Source organism: Geospiza fortis, unplaced genomic scaffold (assembly GCF_000277835.1).
Source record: "Geospiza fortis unplaced genomic scaffold, GeoFor_1.0 scaffold27, whole genome shotgun sequence".
Taxonomy (NCBI): domain Eukaryota; kingdom Metazoa; phylum Chordata; class Aves; order Passeriformes; family Thraupidae; genus Geospiza; species Geospiza fortis.
In genome coordinates, this window is record NW_005054329.1 from 5,052,055 (window position 1) to 5,070,355 (window position 18,301).

Here is an 18,301-nt window from a genome sequence, read left to right on the forward strand (position 1 = left end):
ATGGATTCCATGCAACTCCTCCATGAAATCTGGGAGATCACAACGTGTCTGGAGAGAGAGAGTGTTTTAGCAATTTCCTTTTAAAATTTTGGTTTAGCGTCTTAGGTTGCATTTGGCAAAATCACTGGTGACTGTTAAAACACATTATATAATTAGCTATGATATGTTCTATGCCCAGTCTGGTTTTAATTTTGCTTCCAAACCAAAAATCCAATGAATCTTGTTTTCATGGAAGAAAACAGATGCCTGAACAATTCACAACAGATGCAAGGTTAATGTGGAGGCACCAATACCAGTATCAGTGGTCACTGCCAATATGAAATCCTAGTCTGTTAAAAAAAAATTTAAATATTTAGGTGCTGACTCTTGTCAGTGTCTATGGTTTTCTAATCACATTTTTGAATTTCCCTCAAAGCTTTTTTCTTCTAACCCCAGCAGCAGAAATGTCCATTATAGAGAATATCATAAAACTGTTAGAGCACTTATTATGGATCAGAGCTAGGAGAGGGGGAAAACTGTCATGCATTTTTTGTGTTTTTTCTAATAGCTGCTTTAAAAGACGCTATAAAATTAGTGTAGCACTTCAAATCAACTTCATCTCTTTAGGGAAGTTAAAGCCAGAAGAGCACAAAGAAAGAGGAACCAGTTACATAACTTATAATTTCATTTATGCTTGCTCTGCTTTTTCTAATTCCATTTTGAGGACAAAGGAAACTCGGTATTCTGCTGGTTGGTATTAATTTTGTGTTCTTTAATTTTATTGCTGCAGCAGCAGTAACATCAGCACCATTTTTTAAAAGAGCAATCCTCCAAACTAACAACATCCAGGGGTAGAACTTACACCTTTGAATGACTCCGTGTGTGCTGGACTTGGCTTCCCTCCCTCTCCCCAGAGCCTGGGAAGGGGCTGAGCAGGGAGGATGGTCTGGGAGCTGGGGCAGACATTGCTGCCAGCATCCAAGTTCCATAAAGCACACAGAGGAAATTTTGTGGTTTCCTTTCTAGTGGAAGTTGTTGACTTCATTACAATGTGATTTTATTTCCATTGCACCCATTGCTGTGTCCCTCCCCGCCCGTCTCCTCTGACACTCTGTGCACTCCTGTCCCTCGACACCCAGCTCTGAGTCTGCCGCACTGATCAGTACTTTGTTGTTCTGTGAGCATGCAGAGGCAGCAAGCAAACCACCCCTTCTCCAGCCTGCTCTGTTCCCTGCCCTGGGAACACTTGTTGTTCCAAAGTCTCTCTCTGTGCCGAGACCGGGACTTTTCGGCGGGTGGGGTCATTAAATCCATGGTTTGTTCTAGCACTGAGAGAGATGCCTTCTGGCCTTGGTATTTAAACAAGCATTTAAAAATACCATGTTTTCTGATCTCTCTGAGCATGCTGATCTCTTAATATCCACCTGGCTCCCACTCTGCCCTTTGAGGGCAGTCAAACACCAAGCTGCCTTTTGCTGTAGAAGCAGTGAACACAGGTGCCGCGCTCATCCCTGGTGTAACCAATGTGTGTTTTCTCTTGCTGACTCACCAGCAGACACAGTCTTTGTATATTCACAAAGAACTCATGAAGAGGACTTTAGGGACACCCACGTGTGCCGTTGAGGCTAGGGAATATGTTGTAAGTCTGAGTATGGTGTGATCAGCCCATACTGTTGCTACACAGTCGCTAACCCCACTTACAACGCCGGCCCCAGTGTGCTGTGGGAATGTGCTTTGGCAAAGAGCCAAGGAAAATTTGGTGGGAGGCAAGTGGCAGCTTACAGTGTGATGTGCAGGAAAGATAATGTCTGCTAGTCCTGGAAATGCTGAAATTGGCACAATTGAAATAGCTGGACCTGTGAAATTCAAAGTATTGTGAACAGGTTCTGCACATTTATGTTAAATGATTTCATGAATGCAGTCTTGAGCATCACGAGCCCTGATGGACAGGAATTCTGTACTTTGGTTGTGAGGCATTCCCTAGAGCCTTTTGAAGCTTCTGCGAACTGTCTATAATGATGATAGTTCATGGAATCAAGATATGTGACCTCTAAATCTGCTACTTGGACAAAGCAGAGTATGGGGAGATTGTTACAGGGCCACTAAAAAACCAACCAAACAAAAAAAAAAAAAAAAAAACAAAGAAAAGAAAATTACCTCTTGGTTGTATGTATGGAAGCCCAGTGTTTTATTTCAACCCTGTTTTCTGTAAGTGAGGTTAGTGGCCGTGACTGTCCAATAACACATGGACCTGCTGGCTTTCATGCTCTCATGTGTTATTGAAGCTTGTGGCTCTTAGACTCTTCATTATTTTCCCTGCAAGACTAAGCTAGGCTTGGTTTAAATTGACAGCTTGAAACACATTTGCTCATTTCCAGGAAATGTAACTTACTTGATCATTCGGGGGGAAAATGCCTTTGTTCTCCCAAGAGCTGTGAGCAAGTTTCTAGCTGTGAAAAGCCAATAGAATGGGCAAAAGTAGTTATGTAGTGTTTAATGCAGATTTATTTTCAATCTGCTTATATTTGTTTATAGAAACTGAATCACTGTCACGTAAAATTACCAATAAATTTCAGAAATGGAAAACTGTGAACATGACTTATTTCAGCATTTCATTGTTTCCAGCCTATGAACTGCTTTATTTATACTGGTTATAACAATCCCTGATGTACTATTTGGAAATGCTATTAATAAGTTCTCTATTTTTGTCATACTTAACAGCAAAAGAATTGGGCATACAGTGTCTGTAATCCCTTTCAAATTTGCTGAATTTGCAGCAAAAGAATAGCCTTGATGCAGATGATTCTCCGCAGTATTTAGTGCCTTTAGAATGAGTAGTGTTTAGCCACTAGAGCATGTAGCATACATTTGTGCCTTTTTAGAGTGCTTCATAGGTAAATATTTATTCTGCACCATGAGTCTTGTCTGTATCTATGTACAAGAATCTCAATTTGTGCTGATCATGTCTATGCTAAAGTTCACAGGAGTGCTAAAGCAATGATGCAAACACAAGCTGCCTACGCTGAATTTCTTCAGACCATTCTTTCTCCTTCTATGATTGCTCTCTCCAATGGATTGGTTTTGTTTGCTTTATTTTTTTAATGGCCTCTTTAGCTCAGAGGGTGAATTTCTTCATGGCACTGTAATTATTATCATGTGTTTGTTCCCTAATGGACTGGACTGCAGAGGGAAGTGTCACTGCTGCCTTGTCATGAAGGGTCAGTTCACATGCAGCATTTCACTGTTATTTCAAGATCATTTATTTTCCTTGAATGGCTGGCATGTGTTGCTGTAAAAATCCTGGTAACTAATAGGAATTGTTGTTTTGGGGGAAAAAAGTGTATTTCTTAAATCAGCTGCCCACAAGAGGTGTGGGGCCTTTATTTTAAATCCCATCCTAATGAACTGTGTTTTTGCTAGAAATGGAGCATCTGTTTGAGAACACCATTGCCAGGAGCTGCTGGTAGTGTCAGAGAACTTGAATGGAAAGAGGTTCTCAAGTCTGGCAGCACAAATCCTTGCCTGGAGAGAGGCATTTTCCAGCTTTTACCTTCCAGCTGTTGTTAACATGGAGCATGTGCTTTTGTGCACCTCAAGTTTGTTGGGTAGCTGGAGCATTTCACAACTGCCTCAAGAGCTGGCAGGCAGCTCAGTGCCCTTGCTGGAGGAGGAGGAGGAGGCTGGGTGGAGTTTGGATTCTCTTTTCTATCTGGCTTTAGATCCTGAGCAGCAGCTCACTTGTGCTTGGCACAGAACTGAGCACTGTCAACCCCCCTATCTCTTGGAAATCCTCTGAGCTGCAGCTGTTCTGTCATTTTGCAATGATGGAAGAGGCTTTGGGAATTTTGGTGGTTGTGTGCCCAGGCACAGTTGTTCACCTGGGAGTTCCTGGGGCACGTGCCCAGAGCTGTGTGTGCAGGTGAGGCAGGGCAGGCTCTGCTCCATGGGCACACACTGCTTTCAGTCTCGCTTTCCCAGAGTAACTAAAAGATAATATTTGGGCTCTGTCCCAGGAAATGTGGTAAATTCTGAAGAATGAGATCATGTATATCATTTAAGGAGGTTGAATAATGTCTTACCATGCTGTCATAGAACCAATTTGGTGTCAAGAGAATAGATGTTTTTCTTCCTCCTCCTTGGGCCTGACCTTGTCTGACTATGGCCAAAGTACATTTGAGTCTGAGCATTTATTTCTGAAGTGTTCAAGAATGTGAAATGGCTTTCTGTGCCTGCCTGGGCAGCACTCTGCAGTCCACAGGGACAGTCCAGGGGTGTTGTCCTTTGGCTGTAGCCAAGAACCAGGCATTCCCTGGAGGTCCATGGTGCTGGGTGCTGCTGGAGCTGCTCCTCTCCCCTGAGGTTTGGCTCAGACCCCCCCAGAGCCCTTCCATGAAGGGGCTGATGCATTTCTGCACATTTTTGATCTAAAGTGACACCCATGCATTTGCCAGCTGTCAGTTTTTCCCACCACAGTGCTGTGATGGGAGCTCCCAGTGTTGTTGGTGTAGCTGTTGTCAGTCAGTCCAGGTCTGATCTCACCTGTGCCCAGGTCCTGCACTTTCATTCCCATTTCTGGCCAGGTCATGGCAGCTGCCCAAGCCCATCTTGTGAACTTTTGCACAGATCTGTTAGTGTGACCCATTTTGCCTTCCAACAGCAAGGGGATTGTGTCATTTTATTGTAACATCAACCTCAAAAAGTTCCTCTTCTACTGATGCATTGTTGTTTTTTCTTTCTCTCCCCCCACCCTGTATCTCTCCAATTTTACATGAAGCTTTCTCTCAAGCTGGTAAGCACATTTACAGCATGCCTGTCCTGTGTTTTAATCACAATTTCCTGTGTGTGTTTAATGTGCACTGTGTCACATGTGACATGCCACTGAAATTAACTGTTAAATTTGTTTCTTCTTTGTGTTTGCTTTTTTTGACATTTATCAGATAAATCTGAATACACAGGTCTGGAGTCTAATAGAGGTGATCAGAATTCAGTTTTCTAATAAGCTGCTAAAAAATTAACTCTAATACATAGTTTAGTTTTCACTTTTATAATCTAGGGCTATGAAAATGTAGAAAAACAGTATTGAGCAATTCTGCTACTGTATAAGTATAGATTAAAACATTAAAAAAGGGGGAAAAAATTAAAATAAAGGTGTCTGTGCTTGCTGGACATTTCCAGAGAGCCATGCATGCCTTTCTGTATAAAGTAGCTGCAAAGTTTGCTTTCCATGTCCAGTATTACTGGAAATCTGCATCATTATCACCTACATTTTACAGCCCTATGTAGTTCTTCAGAATAACCAATAATGACATTAATTAAAGTTCTGTAAACCTTAACCTTAACAAGGTTAACTCAATCTCATTTGACTTTGCAAATTGAGAGCTATGAGTCTGTGAATCCTACATTCCATCTTGGATGCAGCTGGGAAGGTTACTTGAACTATGGTAAGATAAAGATGTTACTGAGCTGCAAAGGGAAGGGGTGAACAGAGCTGGGAAAGCAAATTATGTGCTGAACTCCATGCACAAGGGACTGTTTTGCTTGAGACACTCCACCCCTTGCTGTGTCCCACAGCTTGGCCGCATTCCTTTGGATCTGGAGAGCCCCTCAGCGGGAGAATGTGCCTGGTTTGCTGCCTCACCTTGTGCAAACACACAAAGGCTGCAGCCAGTGAGGGCATTTGGGGACCTCAGAGGATCCACAGGGCCACCTAAACTGTGTCAGCTTCCAGGTTCTCTTATTCCTCACCAGCTGGTGCCTTTGGGTGCTCTTTTCCTTCCCTGGGAGGGTGGGCAGGCCCTGGCACAGGGTGCCCAGAGCAGCTGTGGCTGCCCCTGGATCCCTGGAAGTGTCCAAGGCCAGGTTGGACAGGGCTTGGAGCAGCCTGGGATAGTGGAAGGTGTCCTTGCCATGGCAGGGGGTTGGAATAAGATGAGCTTTAAGATCTCCTCCAACACAAACTATTCTGGGATTCTACATTTATCTTGTGCTTGGACACATCATTGTGGACCTCTTCTGCTCATGGCAGCTCATCCAGCTCATCATGGGCCACCAGAGCTGGGCCTGGAGCATCCCTGGCACTTTTGGGTCCTGCTGCTGCTCTGGCAGCACAGTGACTTTGCTGGGCTCCTTTAGCAAGGTTGCTTCTCACTGAAGACCTGTGGTAGGTCTGAGGAATGATGGGAGTGCCTGGAATATGTGCAAACCTTCTTTGGGCTGTTGCCAAGCCACTGTCCTGGGAGTCCACTGCATTTATAGCAGATTTCCACTCATTTTCTTGGTCACAGTGCTAGTGTGCTGTGTAGCTGAGTTAAGCCTTTGTATGTAGGAATAAATCCTCCAAAAATGGCTGACATGGCCTTTCCCTGGGAATTGCAGAAATTGGAAAGATGTGCAGGGAGGACTGAGATCCATTTTCCCCCTAGATGGAGAAAAGCAGCTTTTGGTAATCTCCTCTTGGATCCTCACTATGCAAGAGCCAAAACTGGGGCTGAAAAAGCTCATGGTCTCACATGTAGCTTCAGTCCAGAAACTGGTCCTAACACAGGCTCTGTTTTCACAGTCCTTCATCTTTTGACAGTTTGAATCCTAACTCAATCTCTTTCTGCAAGGACACCTTGTGAGCAGCACATCAGAAATAGCACAGCTTTCCCTCACCTCACTGCTGCAGCATCTCTAAAAGCGTAGGCAATGTCCACAGCTTGAGAGGTAGCCCAGGTGTGTTTGTGCTTGAGAGCATGAAATGTGCCCAGCATGTGCAAAAACTGCTCTTGACTCTCCTTTTTGGACCAGGGGCTCCAGGTTCTGATGGGGAATTCCTGAGCACAGCCTAAAGCTGGAGTGAGGTCACATCCCAGCCTTGGGTGGCAGCTCCATACAACTCCTGCCTTGGTCTGAAGCATTGTGAGCCAGGCTGCTGGATTTAGTCCAGCTTAGAACTCTTCAATCAACTTGAAGAATCAAAAATGAGATTCCAAAATGATGCTTTTCCAAATTTCACTCTATCTGTTGCATTCTTTTAATGTACAGCTGGGGATATTTTCAAGCCTGTCTCTTCTGCTTAGAAGTGAGGAGGATATGTCAGAATGTTATCTAAACTTTTCTGTAAGTGCTTGTTTGTTTACAGAGCTGCCTCCAGATGCTTTGCCTTAAAAAGATGTGTGTGGCTTTAGTGTAGATTATCCATAAAATAGATTGAATCACTCTCATATCTGTTGTGATGTGGGAGTTGCTGTCAAGCAAAATCTAAACGTTGAAGAATAAATTAAAATAGATCTCTCCTCTACCAGACACATCAAGTAATGTAAGCACTGGTAGGACTCTGTGGGGAAAGTTTCAGAATCAGCATAACTTTCTTAGTAATTTGTCTTAAATTTGTTTTCTCATTGTCTCACAAACAGAATTTTAAGTATTATTGCAGAGATGATCAAGGCTTCCCTAGAAGCACATGCCATCTTTGACTGATAATCAGCACAGCAGTTTCCTCAGGCCTGCTCTGTGACTTTGGCCACTCCAGAGGAGAAGGTGACCTGTGTGTGGCTGTCCTCCAGCCCTCTGACACCCCCAGACTTTGGTTTGGAGCAGCAGCTGCAGGAGAAAGTCACAGAGTCCCAGTACATTCAGTACAGAGCCAAGGTCTGATGAGCAGCTTGTGTGGCAATGTCTCCTCTAAATCCCTCTCCTCAGAGAGAAATTTGGAGGTTTAGCAGACTGATGGCCCAGCCCTGCTCAAGGCTCCCAGTGAGCTGATGGACCACTAAGTTTGGTTACTCAGCTTTGTGGTTTTACCCTTCTATCTCCCATATTCCCCTTAGAAATGGGACAGGAAATGAGCAGAAGCCAAAACGAGCAAAACCTGCCCAAATTCAAGCTCATGCACAAGAACCTCACTCCCTTATGGTGCAGCTAATCAGTATTAATCTGTTCAGTATAGCCCACCCAATCTGCCTCCATTGCCTTCTGGCAAGACAAAAATAGGTGTTACTGTGAAGAAAAGAGTGTGGATGTACTTTATGTGTCATCTATGTGCTATATCAAATGGAGGCAATCAAGAGGAGACATAGCAGAAGGCAGAAAAGGGGTTTTCAAGCAGAATCACACAAAGGTAACCACTGTGGTCTTCACATTTTATTTTTTGCCCTTTGGTTATGATTTCAAACTGACTGATTCCATGGCTTTGATATAACTTCTTGTTTTTATGTGAGTACAAGTGAGAGAGGAAAAACTGAGAGACTTTGGCGTGGAATGTGGACCATGGAGAGTAAGCAGCATGTTTTTTAAATTGCAGAGTCCAGTGGGGAATGCCTCTGTTTTAGCTTGGTGTGTTCAGGAGAGTCCTGATATAAATGAACTGTGTTGGACCAGCAGTCAGTCAGCAGTGCACAGAAGTGTAACTGTGGCATGGGAATAAAAGCCAGGAACTGTTTTTATAGGAATGCTGTTTGTAGCTGAGTGCAAGAAGGCAGGAAGGATCAGCTTTCCATGAGAAGGGAATGCTGTTAAAAAAAAAATTGATGATAAAACTGTAGATAAAAATAATTTCTCATCTTTGCTGTTGAATTCTGGAATTCTCCAGCTGAACTTCCATTAGCCACTCTTAGGGAAGCAGGATGTTCCTGGGATCATTTTGAGGGCATCCAGATTCCTCACCATTCAGGGACTGATAACACACTACAAATGAGAACAATGCTTCAGACCACTGTGATTTTGCACAGGTTTTTGTGAGCGGCTTTCAAAATGCAATCCCAAAGGATTCTTTCAGTCTCTGATTATTAATTTTTTTCCTTATCCCCCCACCCTCCATTCCACTCTGTGCAGGGAGCAGGCCCAGAAGATTTCAGCAATCTCCCACCTGAGCAAAGAAGGAAGAAGCTTCAGCAAAAGGTCGATGAACTGAACAGGGACATTCAGAAAGAGATGGATTCAAGGTGAGTGAAACCCCTGCAATGAAAAGTGAAATTGCGCTGAGCAGAGCCCCTGTGTGTGATGGTTGTGGGTACATCCCAGCAGGAGAGGCTGTTTTGACATGATGGCATCATCCAAAGTCAGATCTGTAGCTCAGGTTTCCTGGAAGCAGGAAGATAATGACTCCTGTGCTTCTGTGAATGCTTTTTCTACAAGGCTGCATTTATCATTCTGGTTGAGAATAAGGCTATTTTAGCTACACACTTTTAATTGATTCTGGCAGCCTGTGTTTGTGCTTTGTGTTTGTTCACATTCTGTAGTTGCATTAAAGATTCAGCGTGTTTTGTTTGTGAAACACAGAACTTTTCTTCCCTGGAGGATTTCAAGACCGGTCTCTTCCTAAATACTGCTTTGCATTTGTACACATGTGCCTACATTTTGTGTGAGTTTGCTTTCAAGAACCTATTTATTTTGCCTACTAACCCAGAATTTCTCCTTTATATTTTCTATCATGGATAAGAAAAGAAAATTGCACATGGTTATATGATTTCTCATTGCTTTGTTTTTTTCTTCTGTGGTAACTTAGGTTTGCCTCTGTGTAGGTTTTTCTTTCTGTTCTGTATTGATTCTGAGGTAACCCAACATTAAATCAGATATGGAATTGCAGCAGAGTGAAGTTTAAATGAAGATAGTTTATGATGGAGAAAATAGCACCAGCAGTTAAACAAGAGTTAAACAAACAGTAATAATTGTGAGTCATATGTTTGCAACATTGTCCCTTAGGGCTTCAGGCACAGAGCAGTCCCACTTCCTTGCCACCCACACTTTTTCCCGGTTTCCACACACACAAGGCAAAGGCACAGGATTCCAATTGTCAGGAGTTTGGTGGGAAACTCTAAAGCATAAAGAGTGTTAACTTGGGCCGTGGGACTCTTATTAACCTCTCTCCCACCAGCTAATGCCTAGAGAAAATCTGAATAGTTGTGCCTAAAACCAACCACAATTCCATTTTCAGCTCTGAAATGTCCACCAGCAGCTGGGAGAAGCTGCCCTGGGACTTGGCCAGACGCGGGGTCACATTTTGTAGCCTCAAGTCCATCTGTCTGTCCCTGTGCTGTGGCAAACACAAACCATCTGCAGCCAGCTTCCTTTTAAGCAGTGTGAAACAAATAAATATCGTTCAGATTATTTGGGTTGCTAAAGACAAGCTGCAACAGGCAGGGTGAGGATTTCTTGTTTGCCCTCCGTTTCTGTTATTGATACATCTTCGTTCCACTTTCTCAGCTGGAGGTCAGCCCATGATGGATGATAATGATTCAGCTGTTTGTCCATGCCCTGAAAACTGGGAAGATATTAGTCTAGGAAGTTGGAGCTGTCATAGATTGCAATGGTAGTGAGATTTATTATTATTATTTTCCCTGGGGGAACAAGTAGGTACTGTTGTAGTACATAAAAAACCATGTCAGGCTAAAAATCAATATCAAATATCTTCTCACATTTTAGGTAACTCACTGTTTTTTATCTCTGACAATGTAAATTCTCTTCTGGCAAATAATTTTACTGCTCTTTTTCAATGGCTGGTTCTACACAGGGCAAAAGCCCCATCTTTGTGTTCTTAGTTCCCTTTGTAACAGCTTAGGTTGAACCTCAGAGTGAAGAACAGACAGTTTACTAAAGGCATTAACCCCCAGCTGCACTAAATGTGTTTGATTTTTGTTTTGCCCCTCAGAGATGCCTTAACAAAGATGAAAGATGTGTACATCAAGAATCCCCAGATGGGAGATGCGGCCAGCGTGGACCACAGATTGGCAGAGCTGGGGCAGAACATTGAAAAGCTGCGATTAGAAGTTCAGAAATTCGAGGTATGAGAAGAGACATTTCAGTAAAAAGCAGCTCAGCAAATGCCCAGGTCTGAGCAGGGCCTTCCTGACTTTTCCTGATGTGTGGATGCACTTTGGTGTATGAGGGCAAGGGCTACATGAGCACTTGCATTAATTGGGGTCTTTGAGCTGATTTGTGTAACACAAACATGCACATCCCCTGTGGCAGTCAGCCCACAGTTAAATTTGCCACAGGAAACAAATTGTGCTAAGTGGAGGTGAAGAGAAAATGTAGTGCTCTCTGGACTGCCCAGAGGGCTTCAGATGCTTATTTAATTAATTAAATAGATTGAAGCATCATGTTACAGATGTCTGTGGAAAATCAGGGTGACATAAATGCAAAGCACCATTTAGAGACTAACAGCAAGACAGAAGCCATCAGATGAAATATGTTTTGAGGAATAGTCTGCTATGAACAGGAAGCTGCTTAGTGATATAAAATCTCCAGAACAGAAGGGGAATGTTTAGAATATATGAAGCCCATTATAATTACATGAGAAGGATTAGACAGCTGAGAAAAGACTTCACTTTCTACATTATGCTTTGAACATAAGCAGATACAGCCCATTAATTTCAGATGTGGTTTTACTATCCATTGCTTTCCTACCCGTTTGAAATCAGTGGCTCTTTCATTGTCCCCAGCTTTTGTTCTTGTGCATTCAGCAGTTGCTGAGTTTCTGGTGTTACTCAGAACTCTAAGCAGCCACACATCATTTTACTTGGTTGTTACTAGAGCAGCATCATCTCCTGCTGGCTGTTACCTGCTTCTCTCTCAGGGTGGTTCCAGGACCCAGTGCCAAAAAGCAGTTACATTTTCAATAAGTGTGTTTTTCAGCAAGACAATCCAGAATTTGAACAACTGAAAGGAAAACGTGAACATGCTTACAAACCAGTCTGTGCTCTGTAGCCTGGTGAACAGGGTGAACACTGTCTGTCTGTCTGTCTGGCAGGGCTGGCTGGGGGGGGGGGGGGGGCGGCTGCCGGCGCGGAGCGAGCAGCCCCGGCGCCAGAGCGGGGTCTACGAGGCACAGAACGCATCGGGAGTGAACAGCTGTGCCCAGGACAGGGAGAGGTACAGTATCTGAACGGGCTGGGGCTCAGCAGAGCCTCTGCAGGCGCAGACAGGGCTCTGCAGCCTCCTCTTGCCTCACCCAGCCTTGAATTGCTGCTTTCTGTGATGAGCTGTGTGACAGCCCCCTCGCTCACTACTGTGAGCCAGTGCATTTTTACAGCTTTTAATGGTAAAAATGAGGGTTCTCACTTATCTTAGCCTGCTCCAAGCAAGCTCTGGAATCACTGAGCTGCTCCAGCTGGAGTTGCTCCCCTTGCCCCAAGCCTGGAGACCGAGTGGTTCTCTCTGCTGCTGAGGTTGGTTGCTATAGTTGCTGTGTTTTTCCTCTCTTGAGCAGCCCCGATGGCAGTTACACTGAAGAGCAAAGCCAGGAGACTGAGATGAAAGTACCTGCAACAGACTTTGATGATGAGTTTGATGATGAAGAACCACTACCCACCATAGGAACGTGTAAAGCTCTCTATACATTTGAAGGTACCACTCAAACTTTACCCTCATTTCACTGACTGGGATTTTTCAAGTTTAAATGCCAAGGGCCAGTGGGAAACCTTAATTAAACCTTAAATAACCAAAGGGCAAGTGAGGCTCTGGTGTGATTCTGTAGAAAGGCACCAAGACAGGGATTTTTCTCCTGTTGCACAGGAGCTCTACAAGAGAAAGAACCAAATCTCTGCTATCAGGGTTACATTTGTCTGGTTCTTTATGTACACACTGCTGCCTCCTGAATCACAAGCTCCTGTTCTGGCTGCCAATGATGCACCAAAAGCTGTGTCCACCCATGGTCTGAGTTACTGATTCCTGCTATGCAGCACAGCCTGAAGTGCCTGTTGCTGTGTGTTTCAGGTCAGAATGAAGGAACAATCTCTGTAGCAGAAGGAGAGATGCTCTATGTCATAGAAGAAGACAAAGGGGACGGGTGGACGCGGATCCGAAGGAACGAAGATGAGGAGGGCTATGTCCCCACGTCCTATGTTGAAGTCTATTTGGACAAAAATGCCAAAGGTGCTATGACCTATATTTAATGATATTATTATTGTTTTATTTGCTTTCACAGAGATAAACCAAGCCTGAAGCTGCTCTGTGTTGCAGATAGAGCCTTTTAAGAGTCTGTACAATGCCACCAAGTGCATTATTCTGTACATGGACTAATTATGGCTTGTTGTACTGCAAAATGTGCTTTTCTTGCTCAGAGAAGGGTAGTGTGGGGGACTCCTGAAAGCAGAGGGGAAATGCAGCCTTGCCTGGACAGTGTTTGCTCAACTGTCACTGCCATTGCACACTCAGCTTAGTGCAGGAAGCACAAAGCCCTTTGGGATCCTTCAGGCTCTCCTCAGATACCCAGGTGGCATCTCAGACTGTTTGTCCCAAAGTCACTCGGTGGAACTTTATGGAGGGAATATTTAGACTGCTGGTTTGTGTCTGTGTGGGAGCTTTTCAGAGCCTGTTGTGTTCTGGGGACCTTTTGGATTGAAAACTGGTGGTAATTTAGTTTAGTGTGTGTGGAAGGGGAAGGAGAGATCTTACCAAACCCCCTCTACACTGCACTCTGTGGTCCCTGATAAATGGGTAAAACATTGAGAAGGCTCCTCTGTTCTTTCCCACCTTGCTACATTTCAGATGTATTTGCTGTTGCAGATGACCAGAACTAATGGTTTAATCTTTTGCTTACTTGACATCAATGGAGACATTCAGAGTTTGGACTCTGTAAACTGCTGTTTGTTGCTTTTAATTCCTCCCAAATGTTTTGTTTAAGGAAGCAGTGCTGCAGGGCAGACCTGGCTGGAGTAAGTGCCAGTGCTGAACACCTGGTAATGGGATACACTGAGAAATCAAAATATTTTAGCCCTGTTTCAAATCAGGACATGAGAATTCCACTGTGTTAAATAATTTGTGTTTATTCAGTCACTTAATCCTTCAGATTATTGTGTTTCCTAGACTTGAGAGTTCTTGGTGTGAAACAAGTGGCCTCATCCAAGTCAAAAGCAAACTGAACATTTTCTTTGGGGTTTATGGGCAGCAGGAAGAGAGGACTAGGACTGTACCCATAAACCAGCCCTGAAACTTGAGCAGTTCAGAGTTGGGTTGGGTGTTAATCAGTGCAGTGCCTTGTCTGGCCCTTGTTTTATTTTGCCATAATACAGTAGTTTTATGTTCCTGTTGGCAAATACATGCTCACTTAAGATGTAAAAGAGTGCAAAAAGTTTAGCCTCTTCTGTTGGCTTTGAAAGATGGATCATCCATTCCCCTTTATATCCAGAGCAAGGCTGAAGGATTGGAAATATGGAAACACAGACTGGTTTGTGTTGGAAGGGATCCTCTCATTCCAACTCTCTCCATCAGAGTAAAAACACAAACTGTGCCAGGGATGAAGGCTGATACAGCTGCAGCCATGTCTGTAGGCACAAGGGAGGTTTTTCAGATAATTTAAAGCTTTTCCATAAATTTTGCTGGATTTCAGGAACAAAATCAAATGGATCTGTGAATATCTAATGTATAGGAACAACAGTGTTTACCTCTTTTATTTCTCAAGTCTCTGGTTTGAAAGAAAAGCTAAAAGAGAATACTTCAAAGAATGCAGCATAAAGATTTGCAGGAAATGCTGCTGTGTTTAAAAGGTGAACTTTGTTGCAAGCTGCAAATTGATTTTTAAGGTATTGGTAGAAGTGACTTGATTCAGTCCTTGAAATAGAAGCGATGACATTCCTGAAGATAACATTGTAAATACTCAATCTTTGCAAACTTTAGTAATCCTTTCCTCTCCTTGGAAGGGAGGTTGAGCAGCTGGCACCACGAAAGGCTGGTGGCACAGGGGTGGGAGCTCACAGCAGCCCCTGTGACTGTCCCAGCCAGCAGAGCCATCCCCGTCCTGGCTCAGCCTTTCCTGCCATGGGCCAGGGGCAGCTCAGTGCCACTGCTCAGTGCTTGTGAGAAGCTGCTTTTTCACTCAGCTGGAGCCTGTGTTGTCAGGGCTCTGCTGCAGAGCTGAGCTGAGCAGGACAGGTAAGTTGTGTGCTGCAGGTGCCCTCCTGATCAGTCTTAGAGGAGCCAAGCTGGGTCTGTGCCCTGCCAGTCCCTGTGTGAGGGCTCCTGATGACATTTACAGGGGTGCCTCTGGTCAGAGGGTGTTGGCAAACCCTGTCACAAAAAGAACAGTAATGCCTATCTTGTTTTGCCTTTTTTTTTTTCCAGATGTGCACAAACCACTTCAGAAAATCTCTGAGTAGGTTTGCATAGGCCTGTCCACCCTTTATTCTCCTGGTTTGCTGCTACGGTTGTTTTAAGAGCTCTGTTTGAGAAGGTTTTCTTTAGAAGAGATGAATGCACATGTCACATCTCCATCACTGAAAGACTTTGTTAGGTACCAGGCTGGCTCTGAAATGAAGGTGCTACCCTGACTGTGTCCATTTAGTGCAAACAGCACTGTTGTCCTTCTGAATAGAAAGGAGAGCTGCAGGCTCTGCTCCCCTGGGATTCCTGCAGGAGGCTGTTCTGTGCACACCTGGGTGTAGCATCTTGCAGGGCTTTTCTGTACCTGTCTGGTGCTGAGAACTCAAACACAGGAACTGGTTGGGCCTTTCAGCTTGAGACTGACCCCCCTGTGTCACTGACCATGGTACCTCATCATCTGCTTGGCAACAAAACTGTCTTTCACTGAGGGATGTTGTGAAATCCTGTGACACAAAAAGTCCTGCATGGAGTACCCAGCTCTGAACAAACCCTGCACTGCCCCCAGCAGCAAGGCCAGGTTCCCTTCCAGCCAAAGCCTGGCTCTTTGTGTGGGTGACATGCAGGACTTTGGGAGGTTGAACTTCTTAATAAAAACTATTTTGGAGCTGTGGGCTGATGAGCATTTTGGCTCCTGTTCCCCCTCACCTCTGATGATATCAGTGATTCCTTATGGACAGCTCTGGCATTCCCAGTGCTGCAGCTCTGCTCTTTTCTGTAACCATCATGCAGAGCCTTGACTTATATAAATAAATAGGTAAAAGTTAACCATGCTGATGCACTTTTTATCTAGGATATATCTGATTATTTAATGCTTGCCAAATTATTTAGGAATTGGTAATTATAAACTGGACTGTGGCTTTTTAAAATCCTTTTGTTATATACGTGCCCTTAGATCTCCCAGTATATATAAAAAAATTGTATATAACATAACTTAAAGACTAAAGTTACTTGAATTTGAATTGTTTTTATCCTTTTATATGTGTATAAATATAAATGGTTTTTTAGGCTGTTCTTCTGCTTAACCCAGCTGTTTTGGTAACTGCTCAGACCTTCTGATGTTGATAAGTGTTTTTGGTTACTCAGCTGCCTGCACCTGGACTTGCATAGGAGCTGCTGTTGTGTGTTAAGGTTTGTTCAATCTGGCCAGTGTGGTTGTCTTGTTTCTATTCTTATTTTTTAAAGAATCATCATCTGTCAGGAATCTCTTTATAGCTTGATGTACCATGGTGTCTTCTTCTAATAAACATTATATTTTCTCATTCCTGTGAGGTTTTGGTTTTTGAGTTTATTTAATGACAGTAACTAGTAGATGGCAATAATTAGTGGCAAAAAATAGTGGCATTTAACTTTCCTAAGGGACAGCAAATGGCCCAGAGCTGCTTCTCATTCTAAGCACAAATGCAATTCTTCTCAAGAAAAATATTTTATTGTGGCTCTTTGGAAACTTCTTTGTGCTGTCATTTGGAAGGATTTGATGGAAGTGGGTGCAAAGGGGGTGAGAAGGTTCCCCTGGTTTCTCAAATGCAAGGGAAGTTTGGACTCATCCTGTATTCCCTTGGATACAGCAGTTTGGGCCAAATCACGTCCTGGGTTGTGGCTTCACTTGGCCAAAGGCAAAACTTGTCCTCAGCCCCCATTCTGTGGGAACAGGCATGGCCAGAGGAGGGCTTGGAGGCTTGGGCTGCTTCACTGACCTGCATATTCCTGGCTTCCCTTCTGAAGGAAAGGCCTCTTCAGCCTGTGGTGGAAAGGAAAGCTCTGGATCCCTCTGCAAATTCTTTGATTTAATTTCCTGTTGTTGTTCAGTGTCATTGATGGTCTCTGGAGCTGTCACTTGAACAGATGCAATGCTGCTTTGCTGACAGAAAATGAAAAAGCTGTTTGTTTTCTCAGTGGCATGAAGCAGGTGCTGGCAGGGTCCTGCCCCTGTGCTTTCCTCCCAGAGCACAGCAGAATCCCAGGGATGCTCATCCCAGGCTGGAGGGAAGGGCTGGGGGTGAAGGGTTTCAGTCTGAGTCAGGAGCCTTCCTAAGCCCTGTAACCCAGTAGATGCTTCATTGCTTTATTCCTTTAACCTCCTGCAGGCAGAGCTGCTCTCAAGGGACCCCATTTCCCCCAGCCTCTTTCTAATCCAGTCTCTTTCTTTTTGTCTTTCTTATGTTTTAGATTCCTAAAGGTGTTTGTGCTGGTGCAAGAACCTCGGGGCGAGCTTGTCACAGAAGGAGAAACAAAATGGTCTGTTTACCCTGCAGGCAGTAAAAACACACCCATGGAAAGCCAGACTCCCACTCTTGTCTGGAGTTCCCACTTGAAAAATTCAGACCTAAATTCCATCCCAGTACCATTCAGATGCTTGCTCTTTCCCATGGCATGCTACTTGTGGCTCGGATTTCCTTATCAGCCTCTCCCACTCTTCTGCCAGCCTGGCACTGCCCCTCTGTCAAACATAACACACACTTCTCCCAGCCCAGTCCCTCCCAACTTCTGTCAGAGATCTGCTGGCTGCCCTTGGATAGCCACAGAGTCCCAAGCATGTTCTGGTCTGTCTTGTGTCCCCTTGTCCCTCAGTCCATCCGGATGTGCACACTGGTCCATCAGCATTTCACACGGTGCCTTCAGTGCCAGACCTGCAGGTTCCTCTCAGCAGAGAGCCTGGGAAGGGGGTGGAAAACCTCCCTGGGACAGTGTCACAGCAGCTGGGCTGGGCTCTCAATCTGTCACTATTCAATCTGATCCACAATGCATCATTCAACATTCTGCTTTCCCCAAAAGGTCACTAATACTTGTCAGCCTTTATTTCTCTTTTTCCAAATCCAGGCTGATGCTCATTCCAGGTATTAAACCCCTCTGACCCTGCTGTTTCCTGAAACCCTTCAAGCTCACGTATGTACTTGTTTTCCTGCTTGTTCTGTCTGCCCCCTCCTGTGTCCCTGCTGTTCCTCACACACACACAGACACACACAGACACAGACAGTGGCATTTTGGTTGGCAGCCCTTGCTGCTGCTCACAGCCCAGTTTGGCTCTGGTTTCAGCCTGCATGCTCGCCCTGTTGCCTTGCCTGCGCCCACCTTCCTCAGGGTCACGTTATTTTGTGGCTCGTGGTTTAATCTCTCTGCAGTTTTCTTTTGGTTGGTTTGTTTTTCAGCATTTCAGACCTGCCTTCTCTTTTTTGCATGACCTCCTGTGCGTTCTCATCAGTTCATGTTGGAATAACAGAGTTTTTTTAGATAAATAAAAGAG

The 18,301-nt window shown here is 44.3% G+C and overlaps 1 protein-coding gene across 1 annotated transcript in view; it reads left to right on the forward strand.

Annotated features, from left to right (window-relative positions):
• The window catches only part of FNBP1 (formin binding protein 1), a 65,535-nt gene extending 49,212 nt beyond the window's left edge, over positions 1-16,323 (forward strand). The window contains exons 11-17 of the mRNA XM_031057302.1: positions 4,754-4,768; positions 8,794-8,903; positions 10,610-10,742; positions 11,711-11,832; positions 12,170-12,306; positions 12,676-12,834; positions 15,022-16,323. Of these exons, the coding sequence (XP_030913162.1) occupies positions 4,754-4,768; positions 8,794-8,903; positions 10,610-10,742; positions 11,711-11,832; positions 12,170-12,306; positions 12,676-12,834; positions 15,022-15,056 (711 nt within the window). The 3' untranslated portion in view covers positions 15,057-16,323. The remainder of the gene's footprint in view (positions 1-4,753; positions 4,769-8,793; positions 8,904-10,609; positions 10,743-11,710; positions 11,833-12,169; positions 12,307-12,675; positions 12,835-15,021) is intronic.
• The last annotated feature ends 1,978 nt before the right edge of the window (positions 16,324-18,301 follow it).